The sequence below is a fragment of the Hyaloscypha bicolor genome, assembly GCF_002865645.1.
Source record: "Hyaloscypha bicolor E unplaced genomic scaffold K444scaffold_10, whole genome shotgun sequence".
Classification (NCBI taxonomy): Eukaryota; Fungi; Ascomycota; class Leotiomycetes; order Helotiales; family Hyaloscyphaceae; genus Hyaloscypha; species Hyaloscypha bicolor.
Genome location: NW_020194512.1, coordinates 2,048,654 through 2,064,168, shown reverse-complemented (window position 1 = coordinate 2,064,168; position 15,515 = coordinate 2,048,654). Strand labels below are relative to the sequence as shown.

General features: G+C 48.1%; 7 protein-coding genes across 7 annotated transcripts; 5 read left to right on the top strand and 2 right to left on the bottom strand.

The window, feature by feature from the left end:
* Window positions 1-1,506: 1,506 nt before the first annotated feature.
* On the top strand, window positions 1,507-2,425 carry K444DRAFT_578728 (uncharacterized protein). The gene is made up of 5 exons (XM_024877626.1): window positions 1,507-1,552; window positions 1,601-1,638; window positions 1,688-1,758; window positions 1,807-1,897; window positions 1,955-2,425. Coding segments are annotated over exons 1-5 (243 nt in total). The 5' UTR covers window positions 1,507-1,511; the 3' UTR covers window positions 1,957-2,425.
* Window positions 2,426-2,660: 235 nt separating this feature from the next.
* K444DRAFT_514811 (uncharacterized protein) lies at window positions 2,661-3,042 on the top strand (the record flags this gene model as incomplete). Its single annotated transcript, XM_024873549.1, has 3 exons — window positions 2,661-2,780; window positions 2,838-2,930; window positions 2,977-3,042. The coding sequence occupies 3 exons, from the start codon at window positions 2,661-2,663 to the stop codon at window positions 3,040-3,042; spliced, it is 279 nt and encodes a 92-aa protein (XP_024744152.1).
* A 27-nt stretch (window positions 3,043-3,069) lies between these two features.
* On the top strand, window positions 3,070-6,459 carry K444DRAFT_515697 (Gpi1-domain-containing protein; the record flags this gene model as incomplete). The annotated part of the gene is made up of 9 exons (XM_024873621.1): window positions 3,070-3,204; window positions 3,253-4,055; window positions 4,106-4,115; window positions 4,861-4,965; window positions 5,134-5,341; window positions 5,388-5,502; window positions 5,618-5,964; window positions 6,011-6,105; window positions 6,154-6,459. The coding sequence occupies 9 exons, from the start codon at window positions 3,070-3,072 to the stop codon at window positions 6,457-6,459; spliced, it is 2,124 nt and encodes a 707-aa protein (XP_024744151.1).
* Window positions 6,460-7,176: 717 nt separating this feature from the next.
* K444DRAFT_606169 (uncharacterized protein) lies at window positions 7,177-9,443 on the bottom strand. The gene has a single exon (XM_024878928.1). The coding sequence runs from the start codon at window positions 9,317-9,319 to the stop codon at window positions 7,430-7,432; it is 1,890 nt and encodes a 629-aa protein (XP_024744150.1). The 5' UTR covers window positions 9,320-9,443; the 3' UTR covers window positions 7,177-7,429.
* A 67-nt stretch (window positions 9,444-9,510) lies between these two features.
* K444DRAFT_606167 (Prefoldin, subunit 3) lies at window positions 9,511-10,553 on the top strand. The gene is made up of 6 exons (XM_024878927.1): window positions 9,511-9,569; window positions 9,642-9,767; window positions 9,817-9,928; window positions 9,992-10,090; window positions 10,143-10,268; window positions 10,336-10,553. Exons 1-6 carry the CDS (start codon window positions 9,550-9,552, stop codon window positions 10,450-10,452), a joined length of 600 nt encoding a protein of 199 aa, XP_024744149.1. The 5' UTR covers window positions 9,511-9,549; the 3' UTR covers window positions 10,453-10,553.
* A 140-nt stretch (window positions 10,554-10,693) lies between these two features.
* Window positions 10,694-12,279, top strand: K444DRAFT_606165 (uncharacterized protein). Its single transcript, XM_024878926.1, has 5 exons — window positions 10,694-10,972; window positions 11,026-11,075; window positions 11,125-11,248; window positions 11,299-11,808; window positions 11,936-12,279. Exons 1-5 carry the CDS (start codon window positions 10,781-10,783, stop codon window positions 12,116-12,118), a joined length of 1,059 nt encoding a protein of 352 aa, XP_024744148.1. The 5' UTR covers window positions 10,694-10,780; the 3' UTR covers window positions 12,119-12,279.
* Window positions 12,280-12,482: 203 nt separating this feature from the next.
* K444DRAFT_515416 (nucleotide-diphospho-sugar transferase) lies at window positions 12,483-14,775 on the bottom strand (the record flags this gene model as incomplete). The annotated part of the gene is made up of 3 exons (XM_024873597.1): window positions 12,483-14,486; window positions 14,539-14,595; window positions 14,656-14,775. 3 exons carry the CDS (start codon window positions 14,773-14,775, stop codon window positions 12,483-12,485), a joined length of 2,181 nt encoding a protein of 726 aa, XP_024744147.1.
* Window positions 14,776-15,515: the final 740 nt, after the last annotated feature.

Below are 15,515 nucleotides of genomic sequence, written 5' to 3'. Positions count from 1 at the left end.
CTTCTTGAGCAAAAAGGCAAGACTCCCTCCTGCATATCCAAGAGTCCGGCTCGCCCAATGTGTGTCAAAAAGCCCAACAACATAAAGACCAAGGTCACGCTGGAGCCAAACTATATCCATATATGCTCCATGGAAAACCTGGCGCCATTAGTTGTCTGATAGCAATTGCAGAAGTCAATGATCTACTTTACCTTGACTATCTTTGGATCCACAAATACTTCATTGAGAATTTGCAGATCCTGTCTCCAAGGCTTTAGAGTATCCACGATCCAGTCCTTATTTCGTGTGCTAATCTGCATCAATGATACCAGCCCCACATACGATCGTGTATCGTGATGCTCAAGATCGACAGCAATTTCAGTGGCAGTCTTTAGCTCATTGAGCATTTCAAGTACTCCCTCTGCAGTATCCACGAATATTGCGGATGTACTTTCAACTGGAAGATATGGAATGGGATCAGCTTTATGGTAAACGGCGTCTGAGTATTTCAATTCGAGGATTTCGCTCTCGTATGGATGTTTATATCTAAAGTAGTTGTCAGTATTGTCAATGATTAAGGCTGTTCTCGTGCTGCCCATCGTCTTCAATTGGGTGACGCGCTGATTGTGTCTTTTTCTCTGTGGCTTGCTTAAGCCCTCAGGTTTAGTGGGTATGGGCGGAAGAGTGAGCAGTGGTAGGAAAGTGGTGTAGTCATACTGGTGTTGCTCTGAGCCATTGGCAACAGTGCCTAGGCTTTCTTCGAGGGATACTGTGGCATGGGGTTTTGAGGCGAGGAGAGGTCTCCAAGGTGTATTATCGTCGTTATTGGGTCTGTTTTCGAAAGCAAGTTGCGGTTTGACGAGATTTTGGGTTCGGAATGCATTCCCTAAGGGACCGTGTTTCTTGGACTTTGAAGCGGACTATCAGGAGTGAGCCTCAAATAATCCGGGAGGAAGGGGATCAAGAGTTACCTGGCTCGATTGTTCACCAGTTGCAGGCTCTTTGCGCTTGATTACACCAGTATATTCGTCGAGGCAAGTGTCAGACTTCTCCAATAAGGAATCGATAACATCCACAACGCCCCGCCAGTTATTATCCACATCATCCGCATCCTGGAGGATTGGCGCACGTAATTCCGAGATAGAAACCGCAGACTTGAGCAATGCGCTGGCCAAGGAAAGCAGGCGCTCACTTTGCTCATCAAGAGCAGTACCCATCTCAGGATTGAACGATCGTTGGAATCCGAGATCTTCGGAGGATATTTGGCCGGTCGTTCGAGTCGTAGCTATAAGCGCAGCCTGGATCTGGTCCTGCAAGGACTTAAAGTCTTGCGTTTGATCCATTATCGGTACTCTGAGCTTATGAAAGGTGTTGGTTGAGGTTCAAGCTCGAAGATCTCGAAAATGCAACTTTTTGTCGGCGTTTGCTGCAGCCCCGGTTTCTAGCATACTCCCCCCCCTGTTAAGGCGGCCGCGTTCATGTATTTTCATAGAGCCACGAGCTTCCACACATCTTAACATTCACTGCCCAAGATGTCGTCGTCTCTTGCTCCCGAATGTAATGAGGTGAAGGAGTAAGTCTCCTTGAGTAATAGTCGGAACCGGTATTAATTCACTTTTAGACGTTACGATTCTTGCTTCCTGAAGTGGTACAGCGAAAGTCCGTCACTCGCCTCCCGAGAGAGAGCGCAAAGCTAACAGACCTCAAGAATATCTCCGGGGAAAGGGCACAACAGATGAATGTGCAGCTCTGTTTAAGGATTACAAGCATTGCTTGACGGTCAGTTCTCCTCGAGCCAGCGGCTCGACCGGCTCTGATCATCAATAGAATGCACTCAAAGATCGCGGCATTGACCAGATGCTCGAGGAGGCCCGGGAGGATCACAAGGAGAATGACGCTGCAAATCTGCGGCGAAAGTGTAAGCGGCTCCTCAAAGTTGATGAAATCATGAGAGTTTTGGCTGATCAGCTGATAGAAATGGGATTTCTTGCGATGATTGTACAGTATATTGGCGTGGACGGCGCTCGGCGTGAAGCATTTTAAGAAACTCTGCTCTGGCTCAGAAGGCTTCTCTTCTCAGAAAACATATCCTTTTTTCTTCCTGGCTTGTAAGATAATTACAGATGCACTCAATGGATCTCAACGTGCAGAGAACAACCCCGGTGACCTTGGTACAGGAATAGTCTCGGAAAGGGGTTGATACGCCAGATAAGACGATTTTGACGAGAGCCCATTGACTGCCAAATCGAAAACCAACAATGAAGAAGACTTTGCAACAAATGTACATTGTTTGTCGACTGTCATGGCAATCTATACTCGGCATATATGTCCAGAGGGGAAGTACCGAAGTATAAAAATAGGAGATCTGGGGTTAGCCTGACACGTGATTGAAGGCAGTGAAGCTTAATTTCTGATCCTAGTCGCGAGAGATAGAAGTGAAATTGAGGCAGCCTCTTCACAGTCGCGCAGTGGTCGAGATCATGAAGATAGCCTTGCTCGCCCTTCGATAACACGGGAGAGTCAAGTTCGCGGCCTGCTCTCACGTTCCCTCTTCCCACACACCAAAATACAAAGTACCAACATCCCCAAGAAGACAACAAACTGTTCTCTCGGTCGCGTCGTCCAACTCCACCACACACACTCACACAAACCAGTGATGTACCAGCAGTAGAAAAGAATTAATGCACCCGTTTTCTATTCTTGCCCTTGCGATCTTCGTAGCCGGCTACATTACCGCGAGGTGGGATCTGGTCACTCGACTTTATGATCTTGCAATCTTCGCCTGGGATCACGGAGTAGTCGTAAGTCCGCCTGAGGTTCTAGTGTAGGAAGAGTAGCTTCTAATCTTATTTATCCAGGCTCGCACTGCGAAAGGATTTGCGATTCTGTCACTTTTCTTCTTTCTGTTCATCATCCCAGTGGAAAGGCTTGCTTCGAGGGAGACGCAATTGGTGGGTGAATATTCCTGGGCATAGAACGCTGCTAATGTCCTTGCAGCACCCAAGGTCTGGGAGTGCTGGCATATCTGCTAGGGAACAGCTGCGACGACGAGGATCCTTCTAGGGAAGGACGAGCCGTCGAAGTTCTGTCATGCCCGAGCATGATGGCCTCATGAGAATATTTTGGCCGGTGGACGTTCCAAGATCCAATTCACCAGGGATAATAGTTGGTTGGAGGAACTCGGGACTCGATGTCTTCGTGGTGGCGATATTGGAGGATGTCGATGTTAGTAGGACTGCCGTCAGTGGAGGACTGGCTGCTGACTTTGACCAGGCACGTAGCGTGGAGAACGCTTTGAAGGTGGGAACCCTATTTCGAAATGCGAGCCATCCGATCGAACGAATCTATGCTTTATGCGGGCAGTCTGCAATGCATGTTCTAGGACTCGCGAACAGCCCAGGGGTTGAGATCGAGAATCTACAAATGCACGCAACAACCCGGCCGAATCTCAAAACACCCCAGATATCTTGTGCTCGAGCAGCTACGATCCAGATTATCATGTTTGACCGCCCCCTCCCAACCAGGATGCAATACATCTCTCTGAGTTCAATATCACTGGCCTTGGGCGACAAATCTGAAATGGCAATCCATGAGCCAGGAAGTGTAGATGCCGAAGAGGAACGAGAAGAGATGAAGGACAGGCAAAGAACAAAAAAGTTGGTCGAGAAGTTGAAGTTCCATACCGTCACAAATCACCGTCCCTCGCAGAAGGAGCTTGCCCTGCGGAGAATCGTCAACCAGATCAATTGCTCGTGGGAGCTGCATAAACTTCTTCAGAAGAACATATCACTAGTTGGGAGACGTTCACGGCGGAGTTTAAGCGTGTCAGAGAGGGTTGTGGAATCAGCGACAACGATGAGAGATTTTGTTCTTGTTGCGATTTGGCAGATCATAACAGTCTATATCTACCCAATTCTACGACGGGGGTTTGTCATCGGTTTGCTCTGTCACCGGGTGGCTGCCGAGGCTCTGCTCCTTGTTCTGGAGTGGAGAGCGAAGCCAGACTACGCAGCATTGAAAGATATATCAGCAACAGCTCAACAGGTGGAGATTCGTCTTCAGCAGTTCTGCTTCTGGTAAAATTTCATTGTCCTTTATCCCGAATACGTTGCTAATTCGTTGTTAGGCCTCATCAAGTAAGTTGTAGTATTCTTTCCCCCCCTCAGAATTGGCCTACCTCTGGACTGGTCTGGATGCCGGTACCCCCAAAATGGATCTATCTCTGGACTGGTCTGACTGGGCTTGACTCATGATGTCTCGGGTTCTCCTCTCCGTCTTCTTCTCAACACTCTCGAAGCTACAACAACATCTGCCTTTGCTTCCCTGGAGAGCTTGCCAACAAATACTGTGGTGTATTTGGCTGTCTGCCTTCGCAAGTTAGAGGATGTAAGTTCAAGATCCTCCCTTATTCGGGATTCAATTGCTAGTGTGCATAGAATCGCGGGCGTCGATTTGTGTGACTGCTGTACTCTCCAGGTCGTACATTGAGAAACCGGCATAGAAGGTTAAGATCTCTGACAGCTTGGAGTCAATTTCTCATACTGTGTCTTGGTAAGCTCTCAGAATACACCAGAGCTATGGATTTGCCAGGCGTCAAGAAGGCAACACACTGTTCTGCGTGTTCTGCGTGTTCTGCTAGACTGCTCTGGCACCCCCACGGACTGCTCTGCCGGACTGTTCTGCCGGATTATTCTGGCACCACACCACGGAAAAGTGCTTTTCGAGACTGCTCTCACGCCCTTACGGCCTGCTCTGCTAGACCGCTCTAGCAGCACAACATCATTATCCTAGATCTGTTTAGTGGTGGACCTTTCTGAAGCCTAGCATCTTGCTTTGCGTTTTGTGATATTTGTGAGGGCCATTTTCTAACAGGTTGATTAGTATGTTACGTTGCGGAAGCGTAAAGACGATTGGCAGAGTGTTACAGATAGCCACCCAGAATACATTAGATTCTACCAGAGTCTCTGGCTAGTTCTCAATGACATCGTAAGGGCAACGGAGTTTCTTAAATTCTTTGTTCTCGTTTTCTGAATACTCCCCTTCATCTCATGCACTCCCAACACACCCCAACAAAGTTTAGTTTTACTCATTTTGCACTATCGTACTCCTTAGACATTCTGAAATAAGAAAGATGCTGACTCTCCCGTTATCCAGATCATCGGCATTGCCCTGGGTTCTTATATTATCGATCATCATGAATTTCTAGCTGAACGGATCAGCGAGATACTCAGCTTGTATTCGATTGCAGCACTGCAACGTACAATTGACTGGCTTATGGATTGGCCAGCCGGGCTGAAACTCAACAATGAACTGGCTGCTTTTCTCGGCGACCTCTTTCTTTGGGTCATTGATCATTGGTCGAGTGAGTAGCTCCTCCGGAATTTGATCATCCCAGCTGACTCTTGCAGATTGTATAGAAGCTCTGCGACCGGTGCTACCTCATATCATTTTGTTCATCGGATTTTCAAGTTTTGCCGGTGCTAGTATGCCAATTGCGCTCTTCTCGGATATGCTGTCAATCCTGTAAGAGTACCTTTGTCCATGGCACTGAGCTCCCTATTTTCATTGGCCTGAAGGGTGTTTCAGCTCGCTTCCGGTTCTCCCATCCTAGAAGAAACATCGTGCTAATTCGTTCTAGGACTCTTCATATCTACTCCTTTTACTTGGCTTCAGCCAGAATCTTCAACTGGCAGTATACCATACTTCTCTCCCTCTTTCAACTCTTTCGTGGCAAAAAGCACAACGTTCTCAGGAAACGAATTGACTCCTGCGACTACGATCTCGATCAACTCCTTCTAGGCACCATCTTGTTTACCCTGCTCTTCTTCCTCCTACCAACAGTAGTTGTATTTTACCTTACGTTTGCATGTTCACGAATGGCGATCATCTCGCTGAAGGCGGCGCTAGATACTTTGCTTGCATGTCTGAACCATTTTCCGCTTTTTGCTCTCATGTTACGAATTAAAGACTCACAGAGACTGCCAGGTATATCGTTCTACCACTTTTAAGTTCCATGACTAATGGAGATAAGGTGGCATTTGCTTTGAACTTCGAGATACCCAACAATTTTCTGGACTTTTCCCTAATGTTCCCACTCCACCGCCAACTTCGTACATATTTCTCAAAGTAAGCCAGCCTGCCACTTTCTAATTTGGCCATTCTAACCTTCTTCAGTCTGTACCCCTCACCTTCCGTGCGATGTTTCATCAATACTTCCAACTCGGCCACCGCATCCGCAAACACTACCTCTCACCCCGTGTGCTCCTCTGTCTCGCAACTGGCAAATTCGTGCCGCCTATCCACCGTAAGAACTTGTACAGTCTTCAATACAGCATGCTGCCTGCTCGTCGCGCGGGGATCATGGATATGTGGCATGCGTTGACTGCCCAAACCCCTGCTAAGAAGTCAGGGCTGTATGACAACCTGAAAGTAAATGGGAAACGACTGAATGGGAGTGGGAGGAGGCATTACGGCCACTGAGATGAAGAACTTCTTATATATAATGTGAAAAGTGTAAATCATAATCAAGAGAACTCCTTATGAGCATAAGTTCCAAGTTGTAGATGCCACTCCCAATGTGAGGAGAACAGTAAACATCAATATGCGTACCCTTTACCTCGCTCTGTTAGTAAAATGACTGGATGGATTCCCTGACTTGGGATGAAGCTGAAGTAAATATTATGAGGACTATTACGATGCTTAGGCTCAACTTCTCCCCTTTTGTGCTGGAGGTGAGCAGGACCCTGCTCTCCTCGTCGGTATTTTCCGCCTTTTTCTGCCATCTCTTTGCTCTAGTCTTATATACTAAAATAAGTATTTTTACACAAACGATCCTCAAGGGTAAGTATTTCCCATTCGACTCTAACTTGATGTCACTAACGCAATCACAAACAATCCAGAATCTTAACAGGGCTTCAAATAGAGACCGCCATTAGTCGGTACGGTGACCCGAAACGGTGGCTAGTACGATGGCAAAAACCTTGAGTTCTGGCGAGAAGGATTATATGGTAAAAAGGAAGCCAGTTTGATAATTTCGAACGGAGAAAATCCTCCAAGGATTTTCGTAGCACAACCTCCAGGTGACCGGCGACTCTTGCCTGCGGCTTCGTGTGAGCTTTTGCCACTTTGATTCTTGGCTTAGATGGAGAGTTCTTTTTTTGCAAGTTTTCATAAGCCGAGCTGCGAGTGAGCACAAGGCTGAGGATATGTACCTTTGCTTATCGAGCAAGCTGTGTTTGCCCACCTCGCAAGCGAAGACCTAATAAGGACTATAATAAAACTATCTGAAGATCTATATTTCTATTTTGTGTATATATATCGGCAATACCAATAAAATCGTCCCAATCATTTGTACCAGTCATTGCAGCACCAAGATACTTCTATATCGTCCCAGATACCCGGCATATTACTTAAAAATGCTTTCACTTACTTCTATGCACCCCCGCTCTCATCACCATCCGAATTTCTCAACTGCCACATCGACATTCCTTCCATCTCGCACTAGCCCTGAACAAGTATTCCTAACCGCCCGACCCATGGAATCCGGCCCGCTTGCAACTACCCGAGTTTTTTTGCCATTGCCGAATTTCTCCACAATCTTGCAAATCATTTCTCGTAAATCAGGTCTCCCAATCTCCTCTGTCGCCTGAGGGATTATGATTTCAGCGCCCCTGTTCTCGGCATCCGCCAACGCTGGCCTTCCTACCCACGAGAGATGTGCCTCCTCATGGATCACCCAGATCAAGACGATTTTCTGTCTCAGCAGAAAGTAGGTTGGTGCAATTTCCATGTCTGTGGAACGAGGGATATCGAGCAAGTGATGAATCAAAGGGAAGCCAACCGCGATTCCGCTACCACCGGCTACTACAATTGCTAGATCTGACTCCTCGAGCATCGTTCGTGCGTGAGAGTTGCCGTAAGGGCCATCAAGGCGAATGCTTAGATGCTTGTGAAGTCTGGCTGCGTTGAGGAGATCGCGGGAGAATCCGTCTTGGGCACGGATCAGAAGCTCTAAACGCGCTTCGTCCTCTCCTCCTAGAGGCCCCTTTGAGGCAATTGTGAACGGATGTGCCTGGGTAATATGTTTGCTTGACAAAGAGGGCACCGTTATGAAGACGTGATCCGTAGCTTTCCAGCCAGACATAATGGAACCCCCGAATAAACCTGCCCAACGAGGCTCGGGTTGTATGAAAACGATACTGGACAACCTGACAGTGTCCTCATCTTCTAGGATTTTGGTGTATGCCCCGATGGTGGTGCTCTTAATGCCGACCCGATATACCAGTCGATCCAACAGAAATATGCCCAGGGCGATGCCAACATAGGGTCTTGCCGTTTGGTGATGAAAGAAAATGAAAACCAAAGCAGCAGCTTGTAAGATTGCATGTAATCCAAGAAACAATTCGTACCAGCGCTGGCGGAAGCTAGCCAGTGAAGTCAAGTAAAGCAATTCATACGAAATAAATGCACCAACACCAAGTAAGACCATTTTGATTAGCAAAAACTGAGTAAGTCCAGAGCCATTGGGCGTAATAATTGTGTACCCGACAACAATCATTCCCGTAGAATGGAGCAATGCTGCTAAACACAGAAGCTCCCCCAGCCGACGATGAAATATATTCAATGATTCATATGACCGGCCCGTCAGGAACTTCAAGGGTTGGTTCTTTGCTGCTAAAAGATACAGTAGTGGAAGGTTGGCTACGAAGATCATCCCAAATCTGTCGGCCAGGACAAAAAGTTCGAAGATATTGAGATTGATGTGGAAGAATATGTAAAAGATATTCAGAGCCATAAAAGCCGAGAGGACAATTGAGGTTCCATTGGAAGGCAGGATCTTGTTCACAATTGGGATTGGCCTCGGTTGATAAATCAAAATTCCTTTTGCGGTGCCATGAACGGACCATCGGTGGAGAGGGCGAAGGGCTTGCTCAGTGTGCAGAAGCGGTATCTCCTCATCAAGATCTTTCCGGGGATGGCTGGCTGTGCCTTCCATTGTACTACTGTTGGATGAGTATATACCGTCGCGATCTTGCCCGTCGTCTGGTATACGGGAGGTGGGTTTGATAGCATCACCGAACGCAATTTCGTCCCGTAACACTTGTAACCTGGAGGCCCGTCTTCTCCTCCATCGAATTGCTTTCTCGGTCCAATGAATTGCTGAGAGGAGACAAACAAAGCCAAGAACGACAAGATTGTATGTCGGGACGAATTTCCTAGAGAAAAGGATCCCCTCGACCAATTTGCGAAACCGTGGATCTCGTTGTTCAGGTGGTCCTTTCTCTCCATCTGTGGCTTTCAGTGACAATCGAATCGCATCTTGGAGCCACTGTGACTCCATGGCCCTAATGCTAATGGCTAGTGTTACATGGCACCTCGGAACGACCTCGATACACAGGCTTGTGATACAGAGGAATACAAGATGGAAATGAAGGAGGTTGAAGATCGCGCTAGGATATTGACAAATGGTCCGTGCACCTGAGGTTTGATCTTGTCCATGCACATTTCTGAAAACTGATCGGACCAAACACACGACAGCCGCTTCACTGCGAAGCTTTTCACAGCTTCAAAATGGCGGACAAAGAACCAAAGTAAGCAACAAAACTTCAGCCCTCGCTCTTATCCCTCTGATCAAATCGCGTCAGCTCTAACAAAGTCAACAGAAAAGACGTAGCTCCTACGAATCCCAGAGGCATTCCCTATGCACCTTTCGTCGACAAGGTCGAGGACTATGTCACTTCACGCGCAGACGTCGAGGCGACCTTGAAGAACTTTCAAGAAATGATATCGTATGTTCTGCTTGTTGGAACAAGAGGAAGACGCTGAAAGCGTTGTCAGGAAATATCAGTTCATGGAAGCCAACCAACAACGGCGAGCTGCAGGCCTGAAGGACAAGATGCCGGACATCCAAAAGACCTTGGACACTGTGCGGTTTTTGAAGTCGAGAAAAGTACGGCCGCACCTGTTTCGCTCCCAAGGGTTCCAAAGATGATGTGCTAAGTGCTTGCTACAGCCTGGTTCGGATCCAATAGAAGCTACCTTTGAGCTTAACGACACCCTTTATGCCAAGGCACATATCCCACCGACTGATGAAGTATACCTGTGGCTAGGAGTAAATGTTTCATGGAATCGGGGGTTGGAGGGTTTTGCTGACGGGGGATTAGGCCAACGTTATGCTGTCATATCCTATTGACGAAGCAGAGGAACTGCTTTCCTCGAAACTTGCCGCTGCGAAGCAAAGTCTAGAAAATTGTGAGGAGGATCTTGACTTTTTAAGAGAGCAAATTACGGTATGTTCTTCCGAACAGTATCCGCGAGACGGGTCGAGATTTCTTGACGGGACTGACGAGCGACTAGACCATGGAAGTTGCCACGGCACGAGTCTACAACTGGGATGTCACGATGAAACGGAAAGAAAAGAATGAACATGGTGCACTGGAAGATGTGGCGAAGGATGGGACCCCAAATGGATAGATGACTGGTTAATGACGAAATAAAGCACCTGAATCAAAAGGACGCCTCACTTGTGGTAGTACAAGTTTCTTAAGAAATGTCAACCACTGAAGACTCTTGAGAAAAAGCGTGACCAGCCCCCCTTAGAAGATTGTTTGTGCCTGCCTGCCTGCCTTGCCGCTGCCTCTCCGTGATTTGGCAGCTGTGCTCGCTTAATTAAAGCTGTGAAGGCAATGACGAAAAGACCGCCCCTCAAGTTCAGGGACCAAGAGACATTTTGTTGACGTGGAACTCCCTGTGCGGCCCTCGAGAAACCAACATCAAACCCCGATCTCATTCACATATCTTCATGATGGCTTCAGAAAACCCCTCCATGAAGCTTGATCCCAAGTACGATCATTACGACTACCCAACAACGTCCCCGAACAAACAAAGCGGTCACCCTGGACACACAACACCAGAACAGGATGCCCAGGTCTACCAATTGCGAATGAAGCTGGAGGCAGATGGTTATACTGAGCGTCTCGATACTTTGACTCTTGTGCGTGCGCAAAGCCATATCCTCTCGCTGTACCGGGCTGACGGATGTCCTAGCTACGATTCTTGCGAGCACGAAAGTTCGATGTGGCCCTTTCAGAGAAGATGTAGGCCCCTCCGCCTCCCGTTACATTGTACATTCTAATGAATAATCAGGTTCGTTGATTGCGAGAAGTGGCGCAAAGAAACAGATCTCGACAACCTCACCCGCAACTTCGACTACCATGAGAAGCCCCAAGTCTTCGAGTACTACCCGCAGTACTACCACAAGACCGATAAAGTAAGACAGGATCAACGACCTGCACAAACAAATTACTGACAGAACTCCAGGATGGACGACCAGTATATATTGAGCAATTGGGTAACATTGACTTAGCGGCCATGTACAAGATCACCACCTCTGAACGAATGCTCGCAAACCTTGCTGTTGAATACGAGAAGGTTGGCGACCCACGACTCCCCGCTTGCTCACGTAAAGCTGGACAACTACTCGAGACATGTTGCACAATAATGGACCTGAAGGGCGTGGGAATCAGCAAAGTCAGCTCCGTCTACTCATACGTCAAGCAAGCCTCCGCAATTTCGCAAAACTACTACCCCGAACGACTTGGCCGTCTCTACCTAATCAATGCACCATGGGGGTTTTCAGGAGTTTGGAGTATCGTCAAGGGCTGGTTGGATCCCGTCACCGTCCAGAAGATCCATATTCTAGGCAGCGGATATCAGAAGGAGCTCCTTGAACAGGTCCCAGCTGAGAATCTCCCAACAATTTTCGGAGGCACTTGCGACTGTCCTGGTGGTTGTGCTTTCAGTGATGAGGGGCCATGGACAGATCCTCAAGTAAACAACCTATTTCTTTGTCATCTATTGCGGACTTCTTACCTCACTGGCCGAGAGGATGAGACATGCTCCCGGCTCTCTCCCGGCTCTCTTCGCCCCAAAGACATATTTTGCTAATTTGTTGTAGTGGACTAGGACCCCGAAGTGGGCTAAAAAGGATGAAGGACAGGCGGAAGGGGAGACGACCATTGACAATGAGAATGTCAACCCAGGCACAATTCCTGACTCAGGAGCTAAGCCAGCCGCCGCGCCTGCCCCTACTGCAGAAGATGTTGCAGATGAGATCAAGCCAGCACCAGCACCTCAGTAAATTCGATAACTTGGAGTTGTTAAAACGAGATTTTCATGATTGGTGGTAGCGGTGAGATAGGAGGTGGAAGTGAGAATGATGACCATTAAAGAGCAGAAGCCGCATTCGAGCCATTTTCGAAACACATGGCGTGGCTTTGGTGTGTGATGTTTGTGTTCGACCATCCTTTTTCACTGGTTCTGAATCACTAGAATAAAATACAGAATTGTCGGTGCAGATTCCTTCCAAATTTTCAAAGTACTATTCACCCACTCACGCTTCACTTCCAAATAGCAGATGCTCTATTTATTGGATTCGAAGGCCAGATGCCCGTGATTGCTTGAGCGATTTCGCAACATGCCATTTCTCTTTCATGACCTCTCTTCTACTCGCTATCATCTTCCTCTTCCTCTTCCTCACTCTCCTCAGACTCATTATCTCTAAACCACTGAATAAGCGGCGCCGTCTTCTCCCTCACCCTCTTCATCTCCTTGTTCTCCGCCTCCCCAAGCGCTTCATTCTCATCCCACCACCTGAACATCGCCTCTTCTTCAAGAATATCCGTCTGATACAACTCCTTAAGAACAGCCGCCAGAATGATCGCCCCACTACCCCTATGCACAAGGTCCTTCTGCAAGCAAGTAATGAAATCAACCTGATCGTCCTCCAAGTTCTTAGTACCAACCGCAACCTCCCTCAAGAACTTCTCCGCGCCAGGCGCTCCGAAAGTTTTCGCGGCAGCTTTACTGGCCTCCATTTTCTCGCCCTCTACCAGCTGTGCTATTCGCTTGGTGAAAGCAACTGCGATGGCGCGGCGGACTTGGTGGTCTGATGCATTGTTGCTGAGTCTCAAGCCCATGAATTCTAGTTTGGCTGAGTCGAAGTCGTCACCCTCTTTCAGGGCGTCGAGAAGGCCGTTCACGGCGTCGTGGTGGAACATCTCGTTTGAAGAACTTGGATCTCCGTCGTCGGAGATGGATCCAGCAAAGGAAGAAAGGCGGGATCGCGATTGTGTTGGGGTGGCGGAGCTGAAATTGGAGTTGAGTGTTGAGATGGATTCACTGGAGAGATTGAGATGCGAGGTGCTGTAGATTAGGTTGCTGTGGAAGGCTATGCCTTCGTCGTCGGAATCTTCTTCGTCGTCGAAAGAGTACCCTTCCCCTCCCTCCCCTACGATTGTTGTGTCTGTTGCTACGGCCACTGGAGGCTCCCCTCGTTTTGCTCGAGTGATGCGTGATCCTTCTTTGGTTTCCTGGTTGTCCGCTATTTGAATGCCATACGAAAGAAGAGACCCTGGTTGGATCTTGCATCTCTTCCCAATAACTGCCTCGCTGGCAACAATGGCTCTATCGATCGTTGATCCATCTCCAACCACAACATCGTCCCAAATATAAGCATTCTGGATCATCACGTTCTTACCAATGTGACATCTCCGTCCGATGATGCTGTTTGACACCATGCTCCCATCCCCAATACTTGTATCCTTCCCAAGCACAGTTCTCTTGCCAGCTTTGCACGTTCTTGCCAGAATGACTCCATTCTCCTTGCACAATCCACCCCGCTCAAACTTATAAGTTTGGCCGGCAACCAAATTGCTATCGGGCACGAGAGGATATGTCCATCTGCCCAACACATCCTTGCTAACCGCTTCATAAGACTGTAAATTGAAGACACGAGCCGCATAGTGTTCATCCACAATTTCGGTATGGATCGTCTTTCCATTCAACTCATAATCCTTCAGCACGCCATGCAAGAAATGCCGTCTTGGGACTTCGTAATCAAATGACTCTGCCCAAAGTGCCAAAACATCAGGTGTGCAAATATCAATCCCACAATCGATCAAGTCCGTCCGAATTTCCATTTCCGTGTGTGTTGAAAGCAACTCTGGGTCGATGTTGACATACTTGTTTGCCTGTAATGGGTGCATTTCCTCGTAATGCAGACATCGATTCTTTGTAGGGTCAACAACGAAAACTGGTGTGATCCCTTTTGATTTCGTGCGATGTGACCCTAAACCTCCAGCTCGCAAGATCAAGGTCATGATGGCATTCTTGTCTGCAATTCTTCTCGCTCGATGGGCTGCCAATGCAGCATCTATTGGCAGATTTGAAACCAAGTCTCCATGCACAAGGAGGAAATCCCCAGTAATCAGATCCCGCGCATCTAGGTCACGGAGCGCATCGCCGACAGAACGAGCTGTTGTCTTGACGATTTCGAGGGAATTGAAAGGAGAAGCTGGAGCTGACGGATGCCATTTAGAGGCTTGGATGTAGCGTTCAACTTCTTCGGTGTGTGCTCCGCAGTAGACATAGATGTCAGCGACGCCTGACATGGCTAGGAACTCGAGCGTGTATTCGATGAGAGGGGTATTGGCTAATGGAAGCAGACACTGTGCCAAGGATCAGCCCCGTTCATTCAGGAAGATAGATGGCTTAACCCACTCTTGGTGTCTCTAAGGTAAACGGGTTGAATCGTGTCTCAAACGAGTCCGCAAGTACCTGCGTGAGATTTAGTATTTCCCTAGACTGGCACATCCTACGTAGAGAGGAAGTTCATACCACAGCCTGCAGAGTCTCCTCTCTCTCGTCCTCAGCTTTCTTCCCCGCTGCAGCGCTTTTCTTTCCCTTTGGAGCTCCCTTCCCCCCACCAGGAGCATTTTTCGGATTCTTTTGCGACATGGCTGCTGCAGTGCGTTCCCAACGTCCAACGCTCCAATCCAAAAGGTGTGCAGGTTCAGAATAGGCTCCTCAATCTGTACTCTCAACTCGAACTCGGAAAGTCGTTCGTGGTGGGGTATACTTCAAGTTCAAGTCTTCAAAATTTAAGCCCCTCGCCGTATTTTGAGTCACCGAAAATAGAGTTGCATGCTAGCGTGCCTGCGCCGGGACAAGGATCCTCCCGAGGGGCTTGAAGCGCTGCCAGGGGGGCAGCCTCGCACGAATCATCATACGATTTAACGGGGTCGACAGCAGTCTAGACTCATGAAATCGACCCATTTCACCCAGGGGGGGGGGGGTGGTTCATAGCAAATACTTTATCGCAACGTCAACACTGTTTGTCTGTTGCCATGTCTAGTCAATAATTCCGGACAGACACTTGGCTGAACTCCTCGGCTTAGATCTCGCTGAGAAGCTTGCCGGCAGAAGATACAAGAAAGGAGAGATTTTTCGACCTATCTAGGCGATTTGTTTGGGTAAGTGTAAATCAGCTCATATTCTTCTTTCTTCGATCAGACTCTCGCAGACAAGTCGACCTCGTTATCATAGATAGATCTCTACCACCAACGCCAAATGCAGTAAAGGGTTTCCCGCGCCCATGCGATGCTGAAAATACCTCCTACCCACTGGCCTCAAATGCCGCTGAGGACTTGGAATTGGCAATCTTCCGCCTGCGCCGAAATCAATCATATTCTTCAAGC